Consider the following 27329-nt stretch of genomic DNA (forward strand, 5'->3'; position numbering starts at 1 on the left):
TCATTTTGTGGTGGGGGAAAAAAATTAAACACACTTAAAGGGAAAGAGACACATTAACGAGATTTCCAATGCTCCTGCTGTGAGCTGCGAGATAATTATGGGTATTACCCTTTTAAATGACAAAGGCGCCATTGTGACAATCTGGGCTTTGTTTCCGGGTTCTCGCCCATCCATTGACTACAGCACGTCACCTTCTGCATCCCCAGCTGGCTCATGGCCACATGCCAGATTCCAAAGGCGAGGCAAGGTTTTCATCAGATGCTAATCGGACCCATGGCTCTATAGCATTATGTGTGTATATTTAATGAGCCCAGCTCTGTGGTACAACATATCGGTCTTTGATCGTGAGCCGAATACTTAATGTAAGTGTTCGACCTTTCAGATATAATCAGGGGGTTAGTGCGATTATTACGTATAAGGAGAGAGAGGCTGCTGCTGCATTCTGGAGTCCTCGAAGCTGTTTAAAATGCACCAGCCAACGTGGGAGAAGTAATATCTAATTATTGTTTCTATGACATTTTAAAATGCCATCATTACATTACATCGTGCTTCAGCAAATGATTTACCCCTTGAAACACAGCTTACATTTTTACTAATTTTGGTGACTAAGGACGGAAACCCAGGGAGCCACTCAAATCACACGGACTCAGAACTCAAGGCAAAATTCGAACCCTGGACCTGGCGGAGATGAGCCGTCATGCCACTCAGACGAATATTGAGGATTTTTTTACCCTACGCATAAAAATCCCCTGAAGGCCTCAAAGCAATACTGCTGGAATATTTATAACATTTAACTTTCAACTCATTAGCAGCTTGTCCAGTTATTAAGATTTTCAAACGGGAGATTTTTCATGTAAAAATGGATCTAATACATGAGAGCAAAGTATAGATTTCAGCTGATTTATTTGCAAATTTATTTGTACATGAGTGAAGGTGAGATGCCTATTAACAGAAAAATATTATATACAATGTATTTTGTGTTCAATCAGTACATTTATGCTTGTATATGAAGTTTAGTTTTGTGTAGATACGCAGACTGACTTTTCTTTAAAAAGGTTTTACAAGTAAATGGATTTATGCCTACCAAGTACACCCATGTTCCAAAAAAGCAGACTAGTATCACTAATTAAATAATACATTATCGAACATTCTGACAAGGAGAAAATAACTTTTCATGCAAGATTGATTAGGATGTAGTTTTTTTTTCCCCAGTGTTTTTGTGTTCAAATGTCAACTGTGTACATAAGTCAATCCAGTGTAAGAGAGCTTGGCAGCTCTCATTTACTATGGCTGTAGTTACTTTGCTCAACTTTAGGATCATATAACTGGGTGAGAAGAGTCTCTAACGGTGCCTGAGAGGGCTGATGTACCGCTGGCCAGAACTCCATGCAGTTTAGCGGGGTGATCATTTCGGAAATCATCGGGGCCGAACTCAGAAGAAAAGCTGCAGTCCGAGGTCAGGACACGTAATGTGAAAGACTAATTGATACTGGCTGATGTCAATCCGAGTCTAACCAGTGATCTTCACTGGTGCTTAATACCATTGAAAGACAAATGTATTGTTTCCAAACACCAGTTTCTCAATGAGGCCCAGTGAACTATTTAACACAGATGTAGTAGTTCTTGTCCACAAAAACAACACACTTAGTCATTTAGCTGACATTTTGAGATTAAGCATCTTGCCCAAGGGCCCAACAGCAATACAATCATTCCGCTGGCTACAAGGTTTGAACACACAACCTTCTGGACACACGCACAGGTCCCTAAACCACTGAGCTACACACCACGGGATATTTGTTAGCCACGAGCCGTTCACAGTATGTTTGTGTTGCTCCACAAATAAAACGCCAGCCGAGGACAACATGGTTACTCTTAGTTACTGAATTACTCTACCTGCTCACGCTCCCAGAGGAACATGGTATTGACGCCCGTTACTGCCGTAGACTAGCTGCCGCCCCTCCCCTAGGCATCAGTGGCTCTAGAAATAGTGCAGGAGACCCCACTGTTCCACATTTCATGTTCCCTGCAGCCCCTCCATCTGCACAGCAAAACAATGCCCACTGTCAACTTGCTGCAAGTTATGGCTGTCAGGCCAACCAGAGGCGTGCGTGTGCCCTGCCCTGCCGGGGACAGGTGTGCGTGTGCCCTGCCCTGCCGGGGACAGGTGTGCGTGTGCCCTGCCCTGCCGGGGACAGGTGTGCGTGTGCCCTGCCGGGGACAGGTGTGGCTACAGACACTAATAAAGAGTCAGAAACAATTAATCTAGGATGAGCGAGTCAGGGGGAGGCAGTAGTGGGAAGCAGGTGCCATGTGTTTATCATGCGTGTAGCTTCTGGGATCTGACGCTGAAGATCAGAAGACATACTTGACCTGCCCATTTCTCTGTCCAGGTTTCAGTAGAAAATATTAATTAATAGATATGACATTTCAGAAAGACGGCTAAAATGTGACAGTGACGCGAGGTCATGGACAGGGCCTACACTCTGGTAGCTCCCGGCTGCCCAGGCTGTTCCTCCAGTAGCCATCCTGTGCACAGAAGTAAGTTCCTGAAGGTAGAAGCGAAGGGACTCCATCAGAAGTTTGGGGGAGATGTTCACTGTGAAGGCCCACGAAGGCTTTTCACTCTATATCGGGGCTGTCTAACCCAGGTACTAGATGAGCATGCAACGAATTAAACTAAGTGCACTGGATTTAGGTGCTTCCTATTAGGTAAGACAGTTACTACAGTGGTGTTCTCAGAGTACTGAAAACCCTGTACATCATCTCGTTAGGTTTGAGACAGCAAAATGTAGGGCATGTACCATTTATGTCTATGACGTGAAACATTCAAGGTAGCATTTAAGGAACATACCATTCTGGCTGCCTCTCAAGTTAAAGGAAGGTGCGCAGGTGTACTGGACTGATGACTGATAGGTGGTTGTGGTTACAGAAACCTGTCCAAGTGGGATCCCCTCTGGTTGTCCACAATCAACGACTGTATAAAAAAAATATATACGCTAATGCAACGTATAATAAAATCAAATTAAAATGATGCATGCATGTGAGCAAACTAAACACTTCTTGTTTAGCATTCGCTAATGATTCTGTAGCATTCATGTGTCCAGGACCGAAAGTCTTTATCTGGCATGCCGGCACTCACGGTGACATTCAGGCATCGAGCTGCTCCAGGTCCCATCACTCTGACACACGGCTTGGTAAGATGTCAGATTTTTTGTCCCCTACTCAATAGAGAATATATAATTCCAGTTATATTTTTATATAAAGGAAGGAAGGATTTTAGAAAATATAAAGTTTGTTTCAAGACCCTTCTATATGTGCTGCTTAAACTATTAAGGGTTTATACAAATTGCCATATTAATGCTGCAATTCAGTTTCATCACTCTGTTCAAAAAGGTAAAATAGCCACTTCATGACCCACGGCCACTAACATTTTTGGTTACAGACCCATACTATTCTACTACAGTTCGCTAACCTGGAACAATTTGTATCCTCGTTTGCACGTCACGTTGATACTGTCTGTGAACATGTACAAAGCCTGCCAAGGCTGGATGCGTCCGTGGGGGGGTGGAACAGGGTGAGGGCAGGGTGTGGCTGACATGGAGGGGGAGAAGTATTGGTTAAATGGACACTCATGGGGGGAGGGGAGATGGCCAGAGTCAGGTCCTAAGTCTGAGAAAAGCCGATATCTCACTTCCAGTAACTATAGTCAGCACAGCCAAACACACACCAGAGCAGAAATCAGGACAATCATCTACATCCCTGGCTATCAGTTCCCTTTCATAACCAACTGCCATCAGCTTCTTCTCTACTTTACACTTAGATATACTTATTCAAAGACCTCCAAGGGCTTTGTAGCCAAGGGCTATGACCACATATAGTATGTTTCTTATACCAAATCAGTAGCACAGGTCACCCCACAGTTTCCAGTGGCTGAGCTCGGAGTACAGCTAGCAAACGGCAGGCCCTGTGTGACCTGGATTAGATGTGTTAGCACCCTAGAGTGGCTGCAGAATCCTAGATATGGAAAACTCTCTCTATAACACCCACCTCTGATTTCTCCATGAGATACAGGAGAATCAGCAGAGAAGATCAATGGCGGTACCAATACATCTCAGAGGTCAGAATCGCGGTTACCACCGACAGGATGCTCGCGTGTCGATGCCACGACATACCTGTGCTGGTGTACCTGATCTTCCATCCCTTGTTCTTGCCAGTGGCATCAGCCTTGAAGAGCACGTGTACCTGATGAGTTCCTGTCTTTATTCTCGCTGGGGGGGTGCTCCCGCAGAATGGGCCGTACTCGCGCATCTCAGTATGGATCTTGTTGTGAGAAAAATATTGGGGGAGGGGGAGGGGGGTAGGGTCAGAGAGGTACTGCATGTTGGGTTATAAAAGCGCCAACGTGCACTGCAGCATTTCCCAACCCAGTCCTCGGAGACCTCCAGATGGTGCAGCGTTTTGCTCACTCCTGGGAGGGAGCAAAAACGTGGACTGTCTGGTAGGGAGCAAAAACGTGGACTGTCTGGGAGGGAGCAAAAACGTGGACTGTCTGGGAGGGAGCAAAAACGTGGACTGTCTGGTAGGGAGCAAAAACGTGGACTGTCTGGTAGGGAGCAAAAACGTGGACTGTCTGGGAGGGAGACGCTTCTTTTATTAGTCAAGGAATTTCCTAACCTGTCTATATGAAACATTACTTCTGACTGCATGGGAGACGCTGAAATACGAGCGGAATTAGCCTGCCGTCAACCCTGAATAACAAATCCCCCACACACACCCTTCCTCCTTATCCGCTGCCCTTCTCACATACCTGAGGGAGCTTGTAACCTACATGACAGCAGTGCTGGCTTTTCCTGTTCCATTGAAGACAATAATGGACACTGCATGTGCTAATGGAATAGGCAATTATACCTCTTAGGAGGAAAACAGAAGCACCAGGTGAGAATCTCCATTAGCACAACCGCAGCATGAACCAAAGCGCCATTGTTCCCTGCTTCACTTTTTTTTTGACACTCAAACCCTAACACAGCTATGAGCCCAACCTTCCTATATCCATATGAACAAAGCTGCACACAAAGACAAGTGCTTCATCAGACTGACGTGACAGTGAAATTAGCACATCATTTGTTCAACACTGCTCCGTAATCCTCTGTAAGCAGATCTGCGATGGGGCCGGAACAGAGATACAGGTTTTTAGTGAAGATGACCAGTTTACAAAGGGTCAGCGGCTGAGAGTAATGGAACGAAATCAAGCAGCAGTCAAGCGAGAAGTAAACAGCCCCAAAAGGACGCCTGAACCTTCGAAAGGAGCCTTCAACAAAGCCATCAAAATTGTATTGCAGTCAAGCACAAGAACGTAATGATAGTACCAGGCACATCCTCCGACAAGCCTATAGAAAATGCAGGTATTATCCTACTTCAGTGCTTTCATCACAGTTTGGGGTTTTATTAAATAAAGTCATATGCCCAGCCCAAGGGTACAACAGAAGATTCTTTCTGGAACTTTTGGTCTCCAGACCAGAATATTTTTTGTCAGCCATAGCAAGGGGTGGCAACAATATGTAAAAGAGCCCACCTTTAGGACGTCGTATGGGCAGGAGACGTTCGGGTGGGCCTCCACGTCGAAGGGCTCCAGGAACTCCAGCACCAGCCGGAACCCCTCCTCTAACTGGATCTGGAAGTGGCACTGGCTCATCCCAGGATATGGCTCTGGGTAGCCAGGACTGGTCAGAACTCCAGATCTGCGGGTCAGAACCTGCCCACTGCATGGCACTGAAGGGAGGGGATGACTGTCACACATACAACCCACAAAACCAGGCAGATGGACGGAGCTTTGCGGTCCTTACATTCACACCTACAGTCATGAAACATTTTTGTATCCCTGTGTAAAAACACATTTGTTGTAATTAAAAAATGCCCATTAAAATTCTTTTATGACCTCTTAACTGGTATATTATTTCTAACAACTGTGAGCACTTTACATGATTCAGCTAACGATAGATAAAAGGCTGTTAATTGCATAATGGATTAATAGAATTACAAACTCTGGTAAATGAATAGCCTTTCTGTGGAGAGGCAGGGTTCACTAAATTTATATAATTAGAATGAATGGAAAGTAGATCATCATTTCCATGTAATCATCACTTGACGTGGAATGGCATTTTTTTTCCATCTCTAGCAACAAACAACAATTAAAAACCACATCTGCACTGATAATTGTGATAAATTACCTACCGGCTGAAGGTTATTAGGCCCACAAACAGGTATCAATTCTGTTGATTTCACAAGTGCTTTCTCCCAAGTTACCAAGAGTAATTACCATGGGCTGGCCAGCGGTCTGACAGGGCACCAGCAGCTTAACACAGCCTGGCATTTGACTGGTCTCGGGCCAGTTAAAAAGCGTGGAGGCCCTGTGGTACTCATGATCAAAACCTCAGGCTTATCACTGTGCAATGTCTTTCAAACAAGGAAACAAGTCAAAACAGGAAATGAACGCAACCATGAAGCCAAACACAGGAGCCTTTCAGTTTTAAAGTAGTTTGTAAAACCTGACATTTTATCAGGAGGTAAGTAGTACCCCTGCCCTTTGGGTTACACACGCATGTAATGTAATGCAGCGTAATACTGTGATAAGGGCAGGACAGATACAGCAGCTACGCTGCTCAGCAGGGGCTCCTCCGGCAGCCGTCGCGGTGCATTTGCGGCCCCACCCCCGGCTTACCGGTGCAGGCTCTTTTGTCGGAATGAAGCAAATACCCCGAGCGACAAGTGCAGTAATGGCCACCCACGTAATTGTGGCAATAATGGGCACAAGCTGGATCCCCGTCCAAGCCGCTCCGGCACTCGTCAATGTCTGAGGGGGGGAGGGAGGGGGTCCGTCACTCTTCAGTTACAACACAGGTGCTTCTCTGAAGAGGGATTCTAATAATATTCCAGCTTTTTGTTTTTTTGGGGGTTAAAATTCAGTATAAATGCTTCCCAGAATGTGAGCCTGCCGTTACCTATTCCTGACACCGAGCTTTTGTCGTTATTTTATTACACTGATTTTCGTATTTTACTTAGTGCTTAGTGATTAAACGCCTCAGACCCAATGGATCAGTCAGAATCATTTATTTAGTGCAGACTACTATGAGGAATTATTTACTTCCTGAAATAATTCAGGGGGGGGGGTGTCAGAAGTCCAAACCGTTTCAGAATGGGACTATCTAAGCGAATGTACATTTCTGATTGGCCAAACATTTTGTTTGACCGCTCTGATTGGTTTGATTTCCCTAAATCTGGCCGCTACACTTAAGAAGTCTAGGTGTTTCTCAGCATGCATGCTTGCCTGTACTTGTTACAGTGTACCCAATATACATGGTCTTCCATTGCCAAAGACCAGCTCCAATACACAAGAACAGAAGTACGTAGGCGGGTTAAAAATCCCCGGATGTCGTTCTTGTCCAGCCCCAAATATCAAGGATACATCAGTCGCATCCTCACTGAAATGCACCAATACATCATCATGATTCACTGCGCCTCCAAGTTCATTCTCGGAAGTTAGCGAGACCAAAAACACGAGTATGATCTTTACGGTCTTGATATTGAGAAACAGCCTTGGACATTATAACAGCAAGACATCTTATTTCATTTTAGTATTTACTATCACATTATTTCAAGGCATTTTATGTAATTTTCGGTCAGGTGCCCACGCCTGTCGCAGTTGGCTATGAGTGGCCCCCCGAAATCTAAATCCACACAGCAGTATGGACCCTCCGCTTGTTGAATGGGCTGAGAGGATGTTCTGCTTCTGCATTCCCGGGGCCCCCAATACCAACGGCTGCTGTCTGGGGCCAGAGGGCAGGCAGGACAGGGACAGGGGCCCTCTGCTCGGAGCCGTAACCCAGTAACCAAGCGGTCAGTCCGACGCTTTCGGAGCCGCATGAAGCTCGTGTGCGGGACCGGCGGCGATGTGCAAGCTGTCATCACCCAGACACAAACAAATGGACCTTGCTACTGGAATCAATTCAGACCCCCCCATCCTCCCCACCCCACCACCTGTGCCTACGATAGTTTCACCCGTCACACTTACATTGACTTCTCTGTCTGTCTGTTGGGTTGTTTTGTTTGTCGTTTTTCAATTTTCCAGCTCAATTCGCAACCCCTTCTGCACACTCCGCTTTCCCTGGCATCGGGACTGACTGCAGTGTGGCGGCTAAAACACGCAGCTTTCTATTCCCGTCCCTGCAGGGACATTCCACTTAGCCGCATTTTTGTATCATTAACCAAACCGGGGGAAGATGGCGTCATTAAAGCTTTTAAAAAGCTCGGCTAATTTTACCAAATGCGAGACATCCCTGCGCCGTCTATTTTAAGATCATTCTAAAGCTCCACTTTTTCGGAGAACATGGACACCCGTGTGAGGGCAGCGGGTACCATCAGCCTCACCTTCTGCCGCGTAAAATGCCTGGAAGCCGGTAAAGCGGCCCTCGTTGGAATAGTCGCTTCTGAAGACAACAGACATGGCGTTTCCGGCGGAGTACAGCACCGCGCCGCCAGGCGTTTCCTCATGGTCCTTCTCCGTCTGGCCACAGAACCTCAGCGTCTCATTGCTTCCTGAGAGCACCTGCCAACCAGTAACAAAAGCAATTCCATTACTCTGCGATCCAAAACGCAGCACCACTAAAGCATCGCTAATTAGCACTTGAGAAGAATGGGACGTCTAGTTTGCATAATTACAGCCGTCTTGCACCTGCCTTTAGGCTACGGCACCAGAGCCTTGCTGTTACAATTTCAGACCTTTGCTCACAAGTTTAAGTTGAATCACTTTGTTTCTATATGGTACAATTCCTAGCACAAAATGTTAAATAAGGATACAAGAAAATGTACAGATCTTTCGGTTACCATGTCCCCCGTTTCACACCTGACATATCCGAGACTTGACAACAGATGATCTCAACCCTGGTTCTGATGGGTACCACGTTTGTGCAACACATAGTTGATTGATAAACGTCAAAACTAAGATTACAAATCTTTTATAGGTTTATCTTTCCTTTATTTTTAGTTTTATTGTTTTATAGAATATTGCTGACGTGTATTTGATCTTTCGCTGGCTAATATGAAGAGTAAGGACATTTCCGATTCACTGAAGATCACCACTGAATTTTTTTAAACTGGTTTAAAAGTTAAAAAGGCTTATTTTATTAATAAAGGTTGAAACCCACCTGCACATAGTCATACTCGCACAATTCAGAGTGCTCCAAGCTAAAGTGTGTGAAATACAGGCGGACCCGATGGCCCTCGGGGACAGTGATGTTCCACCGCACGTGCTGGTGATCTGGGTAGGTGTGGGGGAAGCCGGGTGACGTCAGTCTGCCATAAAGGCCCATCAGCTCCCGCCCAAGGACCAGTGACAAGGACAACACGCAGATGACAGCCACCAAAACCCTAGACAGCAAGACAAGACGGAAAAATACGGATTAAAAGATAAGACAAAGATAAGTAACATATACACAACTCAGAATTGTCCTCCAATTTCACAACCCACCTCAATACTAAAACAAATCATTCGAAGCACCAAATTGACTTAAAAGATCCCTTGCTGTCCCCCTAAATTCTCTAAACACATTCCACACCTCTTCTTATCAGACAGGAAACGGCTCACGCAGTTAGAGGAAAATGGTGCCGACACAACAGTTCAGTACGCACCTGTGAGCGAAAATCGCAATGACACAAATAGAGATTGTTTTTGTTTTTCTTATATTCCATATTTATTTTTGTTACTTGGGTAAATGACTTGTAATTTAGAAAACATTTAATTGGAATACAAAATGTGGGGAGAAAAGAATAAAATATTACTGTAACATTCTGTCAAGCTACCAGTTCTTAATGAGAAGCGTGCTGCATAACAGATCACAGCTGTCGTTTGTAATGATTATAATGATTATTAAAATAATTATAATTACCAAACCATCATCAAATGTGAACACAGGGGGCGTAACAAAACAACTGAAACATGCGATATCGGATAATAGCAAGAATGCGGCTGTCTGCTTTATAAATCCAGGCACCGATAACACTAAGGCATCTAGTCCCTTACAAACAGTTCGGCTCGTTTTAAATACACGTACCTTGCCATTATTGTTTCCAAAGCTCTCTAAAGCACGTTTAGCTGCTAAAGGGCCATGGATGCGTGCGGCGTTAATAACCCCAGACAGCTACCTTTGCCCGTTGTGCACTTAAGGTTAGTGAACCCGTGTCCAAACAAAGTTAGCAGGGCAGGCGGCTGATTCATTTATAGTTAAGTGTTTTTAAAAGTAGAATATATACCGAATACATATTGTTTTAAAAGACAATAATAATACATTTTATTCATAGAGCACTTTTACATGAACTCAGACGCTTACAGAGAAAGTACACAAAAAAATACCGTGTTTATATTTATGAATGCATGCAATATCCATACCATTCATTCATTTTGCTTTATCATTAAGTAATATAAATGCTTGTAGGCGAGCGTATAGGAAAGCTCTCTGGAACGGACGCACAATTACCCTCGTTATTCAGTCTAATTGAGAATCTGAACGAGGTTGACTAGTTTGTGCTGATTTTGGTCGTTATGTTCTGACATGGGATGACGTTAGAGGGTGCATGAAAAATGCATCCCCCCCCCTCACAACTCACCGACGTATCAACCCCCCCCCCCCCCACCAAAGAAGTGCTTGGTGAGCGGTATTCACGGCACGATTTTCACAAACAGACAATTAGTTGAAGTGGTTTTCGATGAATGGTACCAGATTGTAATGATGAAAAACAATGGAAACAGTAGAAATAAATAAAAGCTCTTTACCGCATCAAGTGCCAGTTGTCTTTAGATCAGAATTCATTTTAAACGCCTTTGAAATGCAAGCAGCTCATTCAATTCAGTGTCACGTTGCCAAATTAAATGCTATTTCAGCTGTTATTACAACTGATGAAGAATTTTTTAAACCGTAGAAAAACAACAAATGACCATCGTAGACCCCCATTTCATACACCCCTGGTAGGAACACAGAGGTCCCCCCCATATTCCACCCACTGACCCCAAACGGGATGCCAGTCTACCGCAGGGCACGGGGCTGGGGTACGCCCTGAATGGGATGCCAGTCTACCGCAGGGCACGGGGCTGGGGTACGCCCTGAATGGGATGCCAGTCTACCGCAGGGCACGGGGCTGGGGTACACCCAGGATGGAATGTCAGGCTGTCATCCTGTGCAGAGCTGGGGTACACCCAGGACAAAATGCCAGTTCATGACAGGGCTGTAGTACATTCAAAAGGGAATGCCAGTCCTTCACAGGGTATGATAAAAATAATTTGTGCAAGTAGATTAGATTATGATTAATGCTCGTACAAATCATTACCAAACATCCTGCTATTAATTTGTTCATTTTAAATCCCATTCTGGAGCTACATTGAAATGAGGCTGAGGAAGGACCCTGTTCTTCATTCGTGTTTGTGGCTCCCCAACCAAAGGACGGCTCCTCCTCCCCCCTCACCAAACAAGGATGGCTCCTCCTCCCCCCTCACCAAACAAGGATGGCTCCTCCTCCCCCCTCACCAAACAAGGATGGCTCCTCCCTCCTCACCAAACAAGGATGGCTCCTCCCTCCTCACCAAACAAGGATGGCTCCTCCTCCCCCCTCACCAAACAAGGATGGCTCCTCCTCCCCCCTCACCAAACAAGGATGGCTCCTCCCCCCTCACCAAACAAGGATGGCTCCTCCTCCCCCCCCACCAAACAAGGATGGCTCCTCCTCCTCCCCCCTCCCCAAACAAGGATGGCTCCTCCTCCTCCTCCCTCCCCAAACAAGGATGGCTCCTCCTCCTCCCTCACCAAACAAGGATGGCTCCTCCTCCTCCCCCCTCACCAAACAAGGATGGCTCCTCCTCCTCACCAAACAAGGATGGCTCCTCCTCCTCACCAAACAAGGATGGCTCCTCCCCCTCACCAAACAAGGATGGCTCCTCCCCCTCACCAAACAAGGATGGCTCCTCCCCCTCACCAAACAAGGATGGCTCCTCACCAAACAAGGATGGCTCCTCCTCCCCCTCCCCCTCACCAAACAAGGATGGCTCCTCCTCCTCCCCCCCCTCACCAAACAAGGATGGCTCCTCCTCCTCCCCCCTCACCAAACAAGGATGGCTCCTCCTCCTCCTCCCCCTCACCAAACAAGGATGGCTCCTCCTCCTCCTCCCCCTCACCAAACAAGGATGGCTCCTCCTCCTCCCCCTCACCAAACAAGGATGGCTCCTCCTCCTCCTCACCAAACAAGGATGGCTCCTCCTCCTCCTCACCAAACAAGGATGGCTCCTCCTCCTCCCCCCTCACCAAACAAGGATGGCTCCTCCTCCTCCCCCCTCACCAAACAAGGATGGCTCCTCCTCCTCCCCCCCCTCACCAAACAAGGATGGCTCCTCCTCCTCCCCCCCCTCACCAAACAAGGATGGCTCCTCCTCCTCCCCCCCCTCACCAAACAAGGATGGCTCCTCCTCCTCCCCCCTCACCAAATAAGGATGGCTCCTCCTCCTCCTCCCCCTCACCAAACAAGGATGGCTCCTCCTCCTCCTCCCCCTCACCAAACAAGGATGGCTCCTCCTCCTCCTCCCCCTCACCAAACAAGGATGGCTCCTCCTCCTCCTCCCCCCTCACCAAACAAGGATGGCTCCTCCTCCTCCTCCCCCCTCACCAAACAAGGATGGCTCCTCCTCCTCCTCCCCCTCACCAAACAAGGATGGCTCCTCCTCCTCCTCCCCCTCACCAAACAAGGATGGCTCCTCCTCCTCCTCCCCCTCACCAAACAAGGATGGCTCCTCCTCCTCCTCCCCCTCACCAAACAAGGATGGCTCCTCCTCCTCCTCCCCCTCACCAAACAAGGATGGCTCCTCCTCCTCCCTCACCAAACAAGGATGGCTCCTCCTCCTCCCCCCTCACCAAACAAGGATGGCTCCTCCCCCTCACCAAACAAGGATGGCTCCTCCCCCTCACCAAACAAGGATGGCTCCTCCCCCTCACCAAACAAGGATGGCTCCTCCTCCTCACCAAACAAGGATGGCTCCTCCTCCTCCTCCCCCTCACCAAAGGACAATAGCTCCTCCTTCCCCCTAACTAGAGGACAGCTCCTCCTCACCTCCCCCCCCCAAAAACTAAAACAGAATGGCAATTTTACAGAAGGGGCAGCAGGTCTTGCTGTAGCTTTGAATTGTTAGGTGGGTCCATGGCGGGTCAGCGCATCCTGACTGGCGCAGATACCAAAATGAATGCACAAACAGTGGGAATAAAGAAATAAAGATTGTCCATAGTTAAACATTATATAACACCTTAAATAATGTTTACATCTGACATATTTAGCAGACGTTTTTGTCCAAAGCGACGTACACGAGGCAAATAACACACTGCATGCATAATATTTGACATCTTATCCAAATATACCTCATGTTCATATATAATAGTCAGTCATTCACTCAGCAGCAATATTATTAGACATTGTTTTTACACCACAGATAACAAGGTTCTCTTCTACTTCCTGTATACCTGCTGAACCTTCACTGTATCCGTCATCTTTCCCCTTTCTACTAGCAGCTCCGTTGTCAGACTTAACAACGCAGTAGGTGGGCTGCTTTTTGCTGGGTTAAATAATATGTCACCCATCACTGCGCACTGGCACCAGTGTCAGAGATCCCGCACAGCCCTTGGGATTCCCAAGCACCTTCAAGTGGCATAAAACAGTCATATTATTCTGAGCATTTGTCTAATTTTAATACCAATAGTCAGAATCCAGTCACTTGACAGTGTTTTTAATGTATACTACCCTGTGTCTGGCTCTCCTTTAAAATATCTTTGTTGGGTAACTGATTTTTAAAAACGACAATAATGCTAATAAGGTTCATTAGCAGGAATGGTTTGGGTTAACTGATTCTTGAAGTTGAATGTCGTTAAAAAACAGTTAAAAAAATATATGCGAACTTAACAAGAACTCCCTGTTGTTTACTGAATTATGTGAATGAACACACACACACACACACACACACACACACACACACACACACACACACACACACACACACACACACACACTCAGCTTTGCTGCAGTGTCTTCCCTGACAATACCCTTGTGAGAATGCCCCCTTAACATGGTCCTGGGGGGGCACAGTCTGTGCAAGCTTTTGTGCCAGCCCTCACCAAGGAGAAACAGACTTCATGCAACGGACCATTGGTTTGCATTTAATAGAAAAAATAAAAGCACTTCAATTAAAATTAGGGACGTGATGTCATGCATTTGTGTTTACAAAAGTACGTTTTTTGGTTTGTTTTAGCTAGTAAGAGTATAATGGGGACATTTTCATTTGCAAAAGGCCACAGACGGCAGAGATAATGATGCAGAAAGTGGAGCGATATGTGCTATCGTGTGATCACGTGCTCCCTACCGCCAGCTCAGAGTGAAAGTCTGGCATCCCGGTCAGAGAAGATGGCCTGAAGTGCCTGCAGTGAGACCACCACAGACGCCAGGACCATGTTCTGGCTCGATGGCAGGGAGGAGGTTTCTGTCTACCCACCTGAGCGGAAAACTAGCTGTTGTCACGTTAGTGTCCTGTCATAGTTTTCTGCAATCGTCTCTTGTGCTTTCCATCTTCATTTCAGATTATGTGTGTATGGCTGGGGGGGGGGGGGGGGTTACCTTGTCATGACACTAAATGGCTGTCAGGACTGGACGCTTCATGGCAGAATCCATTCTGTTACGCCTCTCCCAGAAGGGTTGCCGGTTGGCCTCATCAGGAACGTGTCACTCAAACCCGAGCCCCCACAGAAGCTGAGAATAGATCGCCCCGCACGGACTGCACGTTTAGTGACAACCCCCACCCCCCCCGAGATCGGCCCACGCGGACTGCACGCTTGGTGACAGCCCCCCCCCCCCCGCTTTTTACATTCTTCTTTTGCCCCTTCGGCTAACTACAAAAGTTCCTCCGGTTGCCATAGAAGCGGCTGTGTTGCTCATATTACAGACATCGCATCCTTGTCACGCTGAGGTAAGAAAAACACAACCCCCCCCCCCCCGCCCCATCGACCTCTCCTCACAAGTAATGAGCTATTCTGCCCGTTTCCTCATGTGAAGCACTCCCACTTTCCCCGCCTAGGGGCTAGAGGTCATGAAATGGGGGGGGGGGGGTGGTGGTGGTGGTGGATGGATTCATGGAGTCAGCGTCTCACATAAGCTTGGTAGATGGGTGTTCGGCACAGACCAATCACGTTCCCTTAATGAAGCTAACGAGTCCATCTAGGATGTATGCGGCAGCTTTCGGCCGCACTCGCACGATGGAAACAGAGCGAGAAGCCGCAGGACAATAGTGTGCACAAGACACGGCACGTCTTTATACCACAATCATTTCTCTGTTTATTAGTACATGGAGACGTATGGCGTTTTTGTTATTTGGAAAGGCGGTGAAACAGCCTGCATGGCCCTGCATAATTAATCAGACAGGCCTGCGACAGCAGCCTTCTACTTTCTCCTTGACTGTGAAGTTGGTACGTTCAGGTCAGATTGACCTGACTTCAGGTCGAGCTGATGGAGCACATCAGCGTTGTAAGACGCTGGCTACTCATAAGGCCTGCTGCGTTTGAGGCCCTGAAGGGACTCACTAGTCCACATGCAGAAGATCAGCGTATGATAGTTTAAGCGACGAGTACTTTTGAAAGTAAGCAGTGCATGAAGTCAGTGATGAATATCGCACCGTCAGAATATCGTCAGTGATGAATATCGCACCGTCAGAATATCGTCAGTGATGAATATCGCACCGTCAGAATATCGTCAGTGATGAATATCGCACACCTGGCAAAAAAAAAATAAAAAAGACAGCAGAGTGTAAGATACAAAAAGACAGATCAGCTAATAACCTGACAATTCATCTCAAATTATTTCTGAGCAGCAGAATAAAAACTTCACTAGCCCCTTCACACCAGTCTGCTCCTCATATGGGAGACAGTCCAGGTGACGTGAAAATTTACCATAAGGCAAGTTCAAGCCTCAGAAATGCATCTAATCCCTAAAACTGCATACATGTAGCAGTGTCAAACCATACAATGTGGAATTGTTGGTTCTAATGCTGTGAAAACTGCTCTGAAGTATGTGATATCTAAGCAAATAAATGGGGCCATGTTATACCTCAGTGCTGAGAGGAGCTGGAGGGACTTATTGAGTTGTTTATATATCTATTTGTTACAGTCAAAATGACAGGCAGGGCAACTCAGTCACCCTGATAACACTGTGCTCTCTGGTACCCCAAGCAGCATTTAGAGACTTTTGCTGGACCCGAGTATGAGGCCTCAGGGCATTGAAAGTGTATCAGTGAGAACACTGATGCTGACACAGGAGGAGGGACAAAATCAGGGGACCAGCCTCTCCCATAATCAGTTACCAATTAGATTTATATACATGGATTTATCTTTAGGCAGAGGATGTTGTGGGAATACTAAGGGAGTATCGAGGCCCCTGGAGGTAGACAAAGCTAGTGATGGGAAAAGCAACACTTCATGAACCGTTTACTGTTTTTTTTTAACCCCACTAGATGGTGCCCTCTGTTCAAGAAAGAACACAAACCATGTCCCAAAGCAAACCGAGAGCGCCATCTAGTGGGGTCAGAAAATACAGCAAATGGTTCATGAGGCGTCATTTTGTCCATCGCTACTGCTTGCTTATGGACAAACAATGGAGAAATACAGTGGCTACGTCGCAGAGCAGGTATGCTAAGTGGCACAGGGTCTCGCTAGGAAGCTGCTAAGTGTTCTCACCTGATTAACAGCTGCCCTTCCAAAACGGGCATCATTTAAAGCAAAATACCACATAACCCAGGAAAAGAAGCTGTTACATCTGCAAGCAGCTTCATCAGTTTTCCAGACACCTGCAATCTGGGCTGGCGTACAGTCTGGCTGGGATGCCAGTCCATCACCGGGCACATATACGCAGAAACACACACACACAGTGATATGTGTAAAATCGCCAACGGGCACTTCAGAGACACCAGTTAGCCTAACTGCATGTCCTTGGATTGCAGGTGTCTGGAAAGCTTCACCAGACACCTGCAATCTGCACGAATCGTGTCCCGTTTGTCAGCTGATCAGCTGCAAAGGCCACCAGACGTGCTCCTCATTACGATTGCATTAGTCCATGCAATCATGTTAGATATAAATATAGCTCATACTGTGAAAATTTTCATTTTAAATGTAGTGTTGTGTTACAGCAGTGGTTCTTTATCATTACTTTAAGATTTAATGTCGAATGCATTATTGATTTTTTTTTTAACATTAGGGTGACCACGGCTTGGCCTGGGTTTGTCCTCTTTTTTGGGACCTAAAAATGCCTAAAATGTCCTGGATTTTGCTCTGTTTCATGCTAAAATTTGCTTTCTACAGTCAGAATGCTTTCTTTGTGCATATTTGCAATGCTTTGATGCCTCTCTGCATCCTGCCCCTGTCCTCTTTTTTGCAAAGCAAAATATGGTCGCCGTACGTAACGTGAAGAGAAAAGGTCTTTTCAATTTGGCTCAAACGCCATCACCTTCTGATAGACTTGCGGGCTTCACCTCGTTAGGAGCTTCATCTGGGCTGGCCTGCTGTCCTCCATATTGTCTGGGAGACATCTTATTCGAATAGTTTCCTTCACTGAAACGTTAATTTTATCACTATTCTTTTTGAGCATATGTCAAAAAGTAGTTAGTTGATCACTACCCCTTAGCGAGCAGCTGGAGGCTCAGGCACACCCAGTAAAACCAGTTTGTCAACCTAGTAACAGTGATGCAGTAACTGGTGTTAGCCAGGCGTACAATAATCTCACAAAACACAAGCAATTGACTGATCCTGCCACTTCACCCCACTGTGAAATACTTGTGTCTGTAAAATACACAGGACAGGACAAATGGGTGCCTTTGCACAAGAGGCAGCACCTCGTTATACCAAAATCATTTTCTCCACCTATATTCACATGGAGATTTATACTGTTATTTGGAAAGGCAGTCAAGCAGCCCGAATGGCCCTGCTTAATCAATCAGGTTATTAATCCATCCATCCATCCATTTTCCAAACCGCTTATGCTACTGGGTCGCGGGGGGGTCCAGAGCCTATCCTGGAAGCAATGGGCACGAGGCAGGGAACAACCCAGGATGGGGGGCCAGCCCATCACAGGGCACACTCACACACCATTCACTCTCACACGCACACCTATGGGAAATTTAGCAACTCCAATTAGCCTCAGCATGTCTTTGGACTGTGGGAGGGGAACCGGAGTACCCGGAGGAAACCCCACAACGACATGGGGAGAACATGCAAACTCCGCACACATGACATAGGCAGAGACTCGAACCCGGGTCAGGTTATTAATGATCAACAATTTTGTTAAGAAATGTTTTACTCATATGGGAGGTGGATCTTTCACCAAGAGCTTTAACTCCATGAAGGCGGCTAACCACCGTCACCCGGGTTTTCATGGAAAACGACAGAAACCTGGACAAAACCACAAGTCCCATTAGAAGTCATATCTGCTAAGACAATCAGCAAACAAACAGGCTGATAATGATTAAAGGTGGCCTGTTGGCGGCTGACATCCCAGCCTGTTAGTCCGGAACATGAGCGCTGACCCCAGAAGCCACAGCAAGGAGGGGCATGACAAGGGAGCCGCTGGGGACGTGCAGCCCAGAAACCCTGATTACACTCCAGCGGATCAGCATGGAATCCGCTCCCTACGTGCACCCACTTCCTTCTTATTTAAGCCTGCGGCTAACGAGGAAGAATTGCTCCTGATAAATTGATAGTGAGCACTTCGCATTCAAGATGGTGCTTGACGTCAGCAGACTATTCTTCTTTCAATTTAGTCGCCACAGCCTGTTTTACGGTGATTAAGTGGAGCCTGGATGCCCATTTGTGCCACTCTTTGTGGCCGGTCTCCTGCTGCGGTCCGATTCATACCTCCAGCGCGGTGATGAGAGGTGGCACACGGGTACCAGCCTCACCCCCCACCTGCGACTCATCTGCCATGCAGGCAATCTGGGGCTGAAACAGAGATTATTAAGTAATGACAGCGTGAAAATTCTGCTCACCCAAACAAGTGTGTGTGACTAAAGGGGGGGCATCTTTCCTATACAGGGGTGCGAGCCAAACACCAGATGCTGCAGAGGAACTCCTTCAAGCTCCCATGTAATAACAGTAATGATAGTGGTTTAGAAGGTGCGTTTATCCTGAGTATGCTATGTTTTTAAATCCCACAGTTGTGCATCACACCTGGACAAAACTTAAGGCCTTCAAGTTTATCATTTTGGTCAGAAGTACGAGATAAAGTAAGATTGAACTTTCCTGGTCATAGGATGGAATTCTTGCACATGTAACAGCAAGGTATGTACAGTGCAGACAAGCATACATATAATGGTGAACAAAATGCAAAGACGGCACAAACAAATTAAAAAGCACACAGATACAATATGCCACAAAAAGAATATTAAGGAAATAACGTTAACTGCAATTAAATTTGTGGATGGTATATGTGCATGAAAAAAATGGATATCGGGGGATCTTTCACTGTGAAAGGTGTGAGCTTCCTGAGGGTATGGCTCAGGTCTGCGAATGTCATACCGAATGTGTGACATAACCCAGGTATTTCTCAAGCTAAAGAATGTCAGCGTCAGGGGTGCTTCTCTCTATTTGACTATCCCTGCCGGCCCCTGGAGGATGGGCTTCCCCTTTGAGTCTGGTCCCTCTCAAGGTTTCTTCCTTCTAGGGAGTTTTTCCTTGCCACTGTCGCCTATGGCTTACTCACTGGGGGCTTTGGGTGAGGATACTGTAAAGCGCTTTGAGACAATGTAATGTTGTGATAATGCGCTATATAAAAATAAATTTGTTGTTGTTGTTGTTGTTGAAAATGTTGCGGAGGCTCAGAATGAAGCACTCTAGATCCTTCTAGCCCTGTTTATCTGCGAGCAGTAAATGGCAGGTCACTGTGAGCACAGCAGCTACGTTCCCGACCCCCCTCAGATCCACTCTCCAACATTCCATGATCATGCCACAATTTAATTACTTTACGCATAAATGCCTCGGTTGCAAAACGAACGTCAGACATTCAACAGATTTCACACTTTGCAGATTTTCTGCCACCCATTCATCCATCTTTTACCTGTTTGTGGAGATCGTTGGGCCCCTACAGAGTCTCGCAGGCACAGGGCTGGTGTAGTGTGGCTGGGATGCCAGTCCATCACCGGGCACATATATGCAGGCAGACACACACAGACACACAGAGACACACAGAGACACAGACACACACAGACACACACACACACAGACACACACACACACAGACACACAGATATGTGTCAATTTGCCAACAGGCACTTGAGAGACACCAGTTAGCCTAACTGTGTGTCCTTGGATTGTGGAAGGTAACCAGAGTACGGGGAGGAAGCATATGCAAGAAGACGACGACGCAAACTGCACACGCGCAGAGCGGAGGTAGGTTTGCACGCCCTCATGAAGCTGCATAATTCTGGTCAGCTTGCCGACATTCAAATGACACGATCGGTAGCACCTGGAAAGTGGCTTGTGGAGTCATTTGCTGTAATTATGCCACTGATGGACGGTGATGGGGTAACAGAACAGCTCATGAACTAAGTTTTAATGTGATGAGATCACATGCAGGGGGGCCATAGCGGCTATTTCATGCCAGTGAGGAACTCTTCCATTGTACAGCCAGCACTAAACAATGAAGCGCACTTTGTGGTTCTGGGTTGGGCTGGAGAATAAAAGTACAAATGAGCTGTGACTAATTTCATGAAAACTACCAATGAATAGCCAAAAATGGAATTTTAATGGCTTCACAATGATTTTAAAATATCACTAGGGAGAGAAGCAAATAATGCTTACAAAAATCACTTATACAACATCAAAATATAATTATACTGTATTTAAAAAATCATATAAATAAAAGCATGGTCACCAATGTGTTGTTAAGTTCACATTTTCAGCAGTAATGTGGTCATATAGTGATTTCGGATGGAAACAAAGCAATTTATTGAAAACCGTACAAACACCAAGCATGGGATCTTCAATTCCTGCTGCTAAATTCCTGCACTGATGTCCTCGAGTTAAAGCCTACAATGAGTTCCGTAGGTGTTTGGACAGTGACACTTTAAAAAAATTATTCTGGCTTTATGCACCATCACAGTGTATTTCAGTTGAAACACTCAATCTGTACTCAAAGTGTAGCCTGTCATCTTGAGCTATACTGGGTGGACTGTGCAGGAACTGTGACCACTCTCATACACATATCCCGCCCCCTGTCCCTTGCAGAGCATCACCAGGGTAGAAAGCCAGCGCCTTTAAAGTCTGTGGCTTCCAGACTTCATGCTGTCATTGACTGCAAAGGATCTGCAACCAAGTATTAAAAAAGACAACTTTAAGATAATAGTAATTTGTCCAAACACTTTTGGGTACTTAAAAGGGGGGAGCTGCGTGTATAAAAGTGGTTATAATTCCTGCCCAGTTTAGCTAGCCGAGGATAGCTGTCAGTGGCCTTAAGTTAAAGCTGACAGGCTGCGCTATGAGTACATACTGAGTGATTGATTTCCAATCGATTGTGAAAGTAGAGAGCCAGAATAATAAAAACTGTATCACTATCAAAATACTATACTGTATATTATACTATATACACTATGTCTAGGACAATGCTGTATATTACAATCTAAAAGAATCAGGCAGATACTCATGGGAAAAAAAAGCACCAGCAAGCAAGTTGCTCTTTGTGAGATGTGCGAGCCCGCCGAGCCTGTGGCCGGTCTCCACAGAGAAAGCCTCGCGGGCTCTTTGAGAGATGTGCGAGCCCGCCGAGCCTGTGGCCGGTCTCGACAGAGAAAGCCTCGCGGGCTCTTTGAGAGATGTGCGAGCCCCCCGAGCCTGTGGCCGGTCTCCACAGAGAAAGCCTCGCGGGCTCTTTGAGAGATGTGCGAGCCCGCCGAGCCTGTGGCCGGTCTCCACAGAGAAAGCCTCGCGGGCTCTTTGAGAGATGTGCGAGCCCGCCGAGCCTGTGGCCGGTCTCCACACAGAAAGCCTCGCGGGCTCTGAGAGATGTGCGAGCCCGCCGAGCCTGTGGCCGGTCTCCACACAGAAAGCCTCGCGGGCTCTTTGAGAGATGTGCGAGCCCGCCGAGCCTGTGGCCGGTCGACAGAGAAAGCCTCGCGGGCTCTTTGAGAGATATGCGAGCCCGCCGAGCCTGTGGCCGGTCTCCACAGAGAAAGCCTCGCGGGCTCTTTGAGAGATGTGCGAGCCCGCCGAGCCTGTGGCCGGTCGACAGAGAAAGCCTCGCGGGCTCTTTGAGAGATGTGCGAGCCCGCCGAGCCTGTGGCCGGTCTCCACAGAGAAAGCATCGCGGGCTCTTTGAGAGATGTGCGAGCCCGCCGAGCCTGTGGCCGGTCTCCACAGAGAAAGCCTCGCGGGCTCTTTGAGAGATGTGCGAGCCCGCCGAGCCTGTGGCCGGTCTCCACAGAGAAAGCCTCGCGGGCTCTTTGAGAGATGTGCGAGCCCCCCGAGCCTGTGGCCGGTCTCGACAGAGAAAGCCTTGCGGGCTCTTTGAGAGATGTGCGAGCCCGCCGAGCCTGTGGCCGGTCTCCACAGAGAAAGCCTCGCGGGCTCTTTGAGAGATGTGCGAGCCCGCCGAGCCTGTGGCCGGTCTCGACAGAGAAAGCCTCGCGGGCTCTTTGAGAGATGTGCGAGCCCGCCGAGCCTGTGGCCGGATATGTGAGGTGTACATAGATAAGGCCCCGCCCCCAGGAGTATCACACCACTACAACCAGTTTCTGGGTATTTTAAGATGTCACTCTTCAAGTCTATTGTTTTATTTTCAATTTCTGAGTCACTATGGAAGATTAACAATACTGTAATGCAAAGCAATCTGGGTTGGCTGCATAGTATAGTCATTTGATTTATAGACTGACTGACATACATCAATGCTTAATCCTAAAATCACAAGGGGCCACTCCCCCATCACCATTCGTAATGGCTCAGGGTCTCCATGGTGACTGGAAACCCGGAAGCTCTTCCACATAGCCGTGGCATATAATTTTCTCAGCCGGGCGCTTTTGGCAGGAAAAGTGAGGCTAGGTAATTATATGCTTTGAGGCCATTCCAGGGCTACACAATCACACCCTGGTCTATCGGGCTACGCTAATGCCTGCCACGGTGACCCTGCAAAGCATTCACAGCGGGTCTCAGCAAAAGACCGTTTAGGTACCGTCATCAGCACCTTCAGGCAAACACCAGCAGGCAGTGTCGTGGCTAAAGTTCTGGGATACAGTGAAGAAACCACTACTCCAATCCTGCTCGGGACACCAAAACTCAAAAAACAAAACAAAAAAGTTTTGGGTTAATAAGCAATGGCGGCTGGTGGTAACAAAAACATTTTTTTAAAGGGTGCAGAATACTGGGAGACAAACAAACTGAAGCAGCACTTCACAGCTCAGCAAAAGAAAAAAACGAAAAACAACACAAAACACTAATGTCACCTAAACATCACCCAGTTCCTCTACTTATGAACAAATATTGGGTGTAAACTCATCTTCCATCAGCTCCCAATCTACAAATCTTGGCGGTCTGGCCCAAGAGTATTTGCCCTCTGTTTATTATCCCAGTGAAAAGGGTGTTTATATAGGGGGAAAAAAATTCTTTGATACAATTTCACTTTAAGTTACTCTCTTCTGAATGTACCAGTCAGCTAGCTAGCTGAGGAGGGACAATTTCCAATTCGCTGCCACTAAAAGTGGGAGTTTCCGTGCCACGTGGAGAATCAGACAAAAAACAAAAAACAAAACAAAAACAATTTGCTTAGCTTGCCAAAGGTTGGACTTACATGGGCTGTCTCCAGATTCAGAGGCTGCCTCACCTGAAGGCTGTACTCAGTGGCAGAGGAAGCCCTAACCCTAACCAGACCCAAAGGGGGAGCCCATCCTCCAGGGGGCAGCAGAGGAAGCCCTAACCCTAACCAGACCCAAAGGGGAGCCCATCCTCCAGGGGGCAGCAGAGGAAGCCCTAACCTTAACCCAGACCTGTGATAAAAATACATTTTGATGTCTGAAAATGCCATACTTTTTCTAACCCTAACCCCAGTTTGCTAACCCTAACCCTAATTTGGGGCCTTATGGTGATACATCAGGTTATTCGACAGCAGAAAATATACTACTAAAGTATGATAATTTGTGGTTTCCTATCCTAGAGGGGAGCAGAACTGTAAAAAAAAAAAAAAACACACATCTTTATGTCTGAAAATGTCATAGTTTTTCTACCCCTAACCCTAGCCTCAGTTCGCTAACCTAATTTGGGGCCGTAGGGTGACATACCAGGTTGTTAGACAGTGGAAATCATGCTACTAAAGTATGTAAATCTCTGGTTTCCTATCCTATGCAGGAGCCGAACTCTAACCCTAGCCTCAGTTTGCTAACCCTAACCAGACCCAAAGGGGGAGCCCATGCTCCAGGGGGCAGCGTAGGAAGCCCGTAATAATAAATAAATGTTTAGATTCATACCTGCCTTCTGGGATCATAACGCTTCTTAAAGTGATATTTTTTTTGGCCTAGTCACTTAAATTCACACCAGACTTGCATCATGCTTCTCTTTCAAATCATGAGTTTAACCATGGCTCAGACGACTGTTCATTTGGGATCACCACTGATGACACTCGTCTCCTGCTACACTCGGATATGTTATGGTGAGGTACTCATGTACAACAAATAACTCGGTGTATCTTTGAGCTGTGCAGGGCAACGTGCTGTCTCTGTTACAAATACTGAGCGCAGGAAAATCAAAACAAGTCAAAAATGGGGCCATGGAGGGAAGCAAGCACAGGAAGTAGAGGAAGATGAAATTAAAAGCTGCTAATGGTTTTGAACATTTGCTGCCAACAAGCAGAGATTAATTGAATCAAGACAAAGTGCATCTCGTATAATGACAGTATTGCTGTTTAAATTACTTTTAAAAATGTACTGATTTTACAGTTGTAAACAAACATTTAATCAGTTTTTAATCTTCTCACAACTTATCCTGCTCAATCCATTACAAAGCACATACACATACATACACTCAGACATGCAGTACCAGAAATTTAAGGACATGCCTCTTAGGCTGGGTTCGAAGCCCAAATGCATCACGGTGATGCGACAAGCCTCTCATCTTGAAGGCTCCTTCAAACGCGGCCTACAAATGCGTCCTTCTTCTGCCGACTTGCAAAGGCTGCACCCAATGGGTCATTGTCAGGCCAGCGTATTCCAAGGCTGTATCTCCAAATGGTGGATCTTTCGCAACAACAAAAAAGGACCCTTTTCTAGTTCGCATCTGAAGGTGCCTTGGAAATGGGACAGCCTTGTCACTTGGCTGTGACATATTCGGTCTCCGAATGCAGTCTTAAAAGCATGCAGCCCCTGAATTCACGCACAGCCTTAGACTGCAGGAGGGGAGGAATCCGAAGTACTTGGAATAAACCACATGACACTGAGAGAAACATGCAAACTCCACACACATTGGAGGAGAGATTTAAACCGCAGACACTGGCAGCATGTTCTGCTAAATGTTTCGCTCTGAACGGAAGGCACAGAAAGCCCACATCAGTGGTAGGGGATCCCTAACTCTTTTTTTTCATACAAAAAAACGAAAACCTTACGCAGGGCAGGTTAAAGTTGACTATATAAGAGGCACTGTAAAGTCAATTTCTACATGCAAAATTGGTAGTTTGATGAATTCAGGTAAAAGCCTGCAGACTGTGGACAAAACGGCAGCTTTATCAACGTTAAGTATCTATTAACGTCATGTTTGAGTAGAATTTCTTAAAAGTTGCTGTACCCCTAAGAACATGCCAAGTGCTGCGAAACCTCGTTGCCCTGAGCAACACCAGATTGCCCATGTTTTCCTGAGCCATTTTTCCTGTCCAGAATCAAGCAATATCTGTTCGTCTACATTTCACTGCGAGCCATGCATAGGAGCGCTTCACGCCTGCGAACGCCAAAGGGTAATGAACTGCGTAAAAATGAATCAAATCAATCTAACGTACAAAGACAGAAACTTCTATTAGTGAGTAGAATTCAATTTTTCTCCTTTTCTTTCTGATGACATTTCATTTTTGATTTGTAAATGTCTTAACTGCTCACCCATGGCGTGATTGTGCTGCACTACTCAGACAATGGATCTTAAATGTCACAGGTAAACAAATTGAGCAGGACTGACTGAAATAAATAAGCCTGCTCTGAGCGATGTTCCACTGGCCGCTCACAACTAATGAACCGCAAGCGCACTGGAAGAGTAACAGAAAGGCAACGCTAACTTCGGGGTACTTACTTCTGACAGTGTTGATCGGCCGCTTGGGAAATGCCCGGAGTTTTACTCAACTTTAAAAGAAACTGTCTGGGTGAACTTGCGTGATGAACAAAACAAATCCAACGCAAACTAGTGAAATATTTACATGTTCACTGTTCATTTTAGGCATTAAAAAAAAAAAAAAACCTACAACCCAGTGACGGAACAACTGCACACAAGGACCGGGGCAAAGATCCGCGTGTATGTGGCGGCGCTGAAAAAAGTTTTAAAGTGTAGGTGTAGGATCACAAAAAACTTAACGAGAGAATTCGACTGTCCCTCACAAAAACTGTAAAGTTTTAGTGGCTAAATTGCGTTTTTTACGCCTTTTCAGACAGGAGGAGTTTTGTTTGGCTATACCTAGAAATGTTTTATACAATTTAGACAACACAGAATCATTAACCTACTTTAACGCATTTATTTATACAACCACATATTTCCCACATTTTGACATCAATGATGCAGTGAAACTACAGACTCTTCATTTCTTGACGCCAACGCTCCCCATTAACCCGGGCTTGGGACCGGCACCTAGTTGAGCTGGCTTGCTCCCTTAAGTGGCTGGGTTAGGCTAAACTATAAACATTTTTACTAAGACTACAATAAAACGCCCCGAAATATGTAGTCTAACAAAACGCAGTTTAAAGAAGGTAGCCTACCTGGCGAAACTGAATTACTTTCTGGACCAACAAACGCACCCAGGTATGCATCTTCCTTGATGTATGTCGTCAGACGGATGACGACGTTAGGTAGTCTTTAGATCTTACCCATCATGCACTGCAGTTTATTGCAAATTCCTCAAACGGAAAATCATGAAATACAAAAGGAACAGCTTAGTTTGACTTCAGAACATTACTATGTATTATATTTTACGTTTGTTGTTGGGATTTTACAAGTTTTTTTTCTAAAAATTAAAAATTTCACCATACACCCACCATAATAAGAATGTAT

General features: G+C 46.3%; 1 protein-coding gene across 3 annotated transcripts; it reads right to left on the bottom strand.

The window, feature by feature from the left end:
* Window positions 1-886: 886 nt before the first annotated feature.
* Window positions 887-27085, bottom strand: masp2 (MBL associated serine protease 2). 3 transcript variants are annotated; one of them, XM_049016393.1, is made up of 10 exons: window positions 27038-27085; window positions 9201-9423; window positions 8425-8602; window positions 6719-6850; window positions 5573-5769; window positions 4173-4320; window positions 3473-3591; window positions 3140-3218; window positions 2852-2974; window positions 887-2546 (listed from the first exon to the last, which is right to left on the bottom strand). In XM_049016393.1, the coding sequence occupies exons 2-10, from the start codon at window positions 9363-9365 to the stop codon at window positions 2464-2466; spliced, it is 1224 nt and encodes a 407-aa protein (XP_048872350.1). In that variant the 5' UTR covers window positions 9366-9423; window positions 27038-27085; the 3' UTR covers window positions 887-2463. The 3 variants fall into 3 exon arrangements, with proteins under 3 accessions (XP_048872350.1, XP_048872349.1, XP_048872351.1); XM_049016392.1 differs by lacking the exon at window positions 27038-27085 and adding an exon at window positions 10107-10239; XM_049016394.1 differs by lacking the exons at window positions 6719-6850; window positions 27038-27085 and adding an exon at window positions 10107-10239.
* Window positions 27086-27329: the final 244 nt, after the last annotated feature.

The sequence above is a fragment of the Brienomyrus brachyistius genome, chromosome 6 (genome assembly GCF_023856365.1).
Source record: "Brienomyrus brachyistius isolate T26 chromosome 6, BBRACH_0.4, whole genome shotgun sequence".
Lineage (NCBI taxonomy): Eukaryota > Metazoa > Chordata > Actinopteri > Osteoglossiformes > Mormyridae > Brienomyrus > Brienomyrus brachyistius.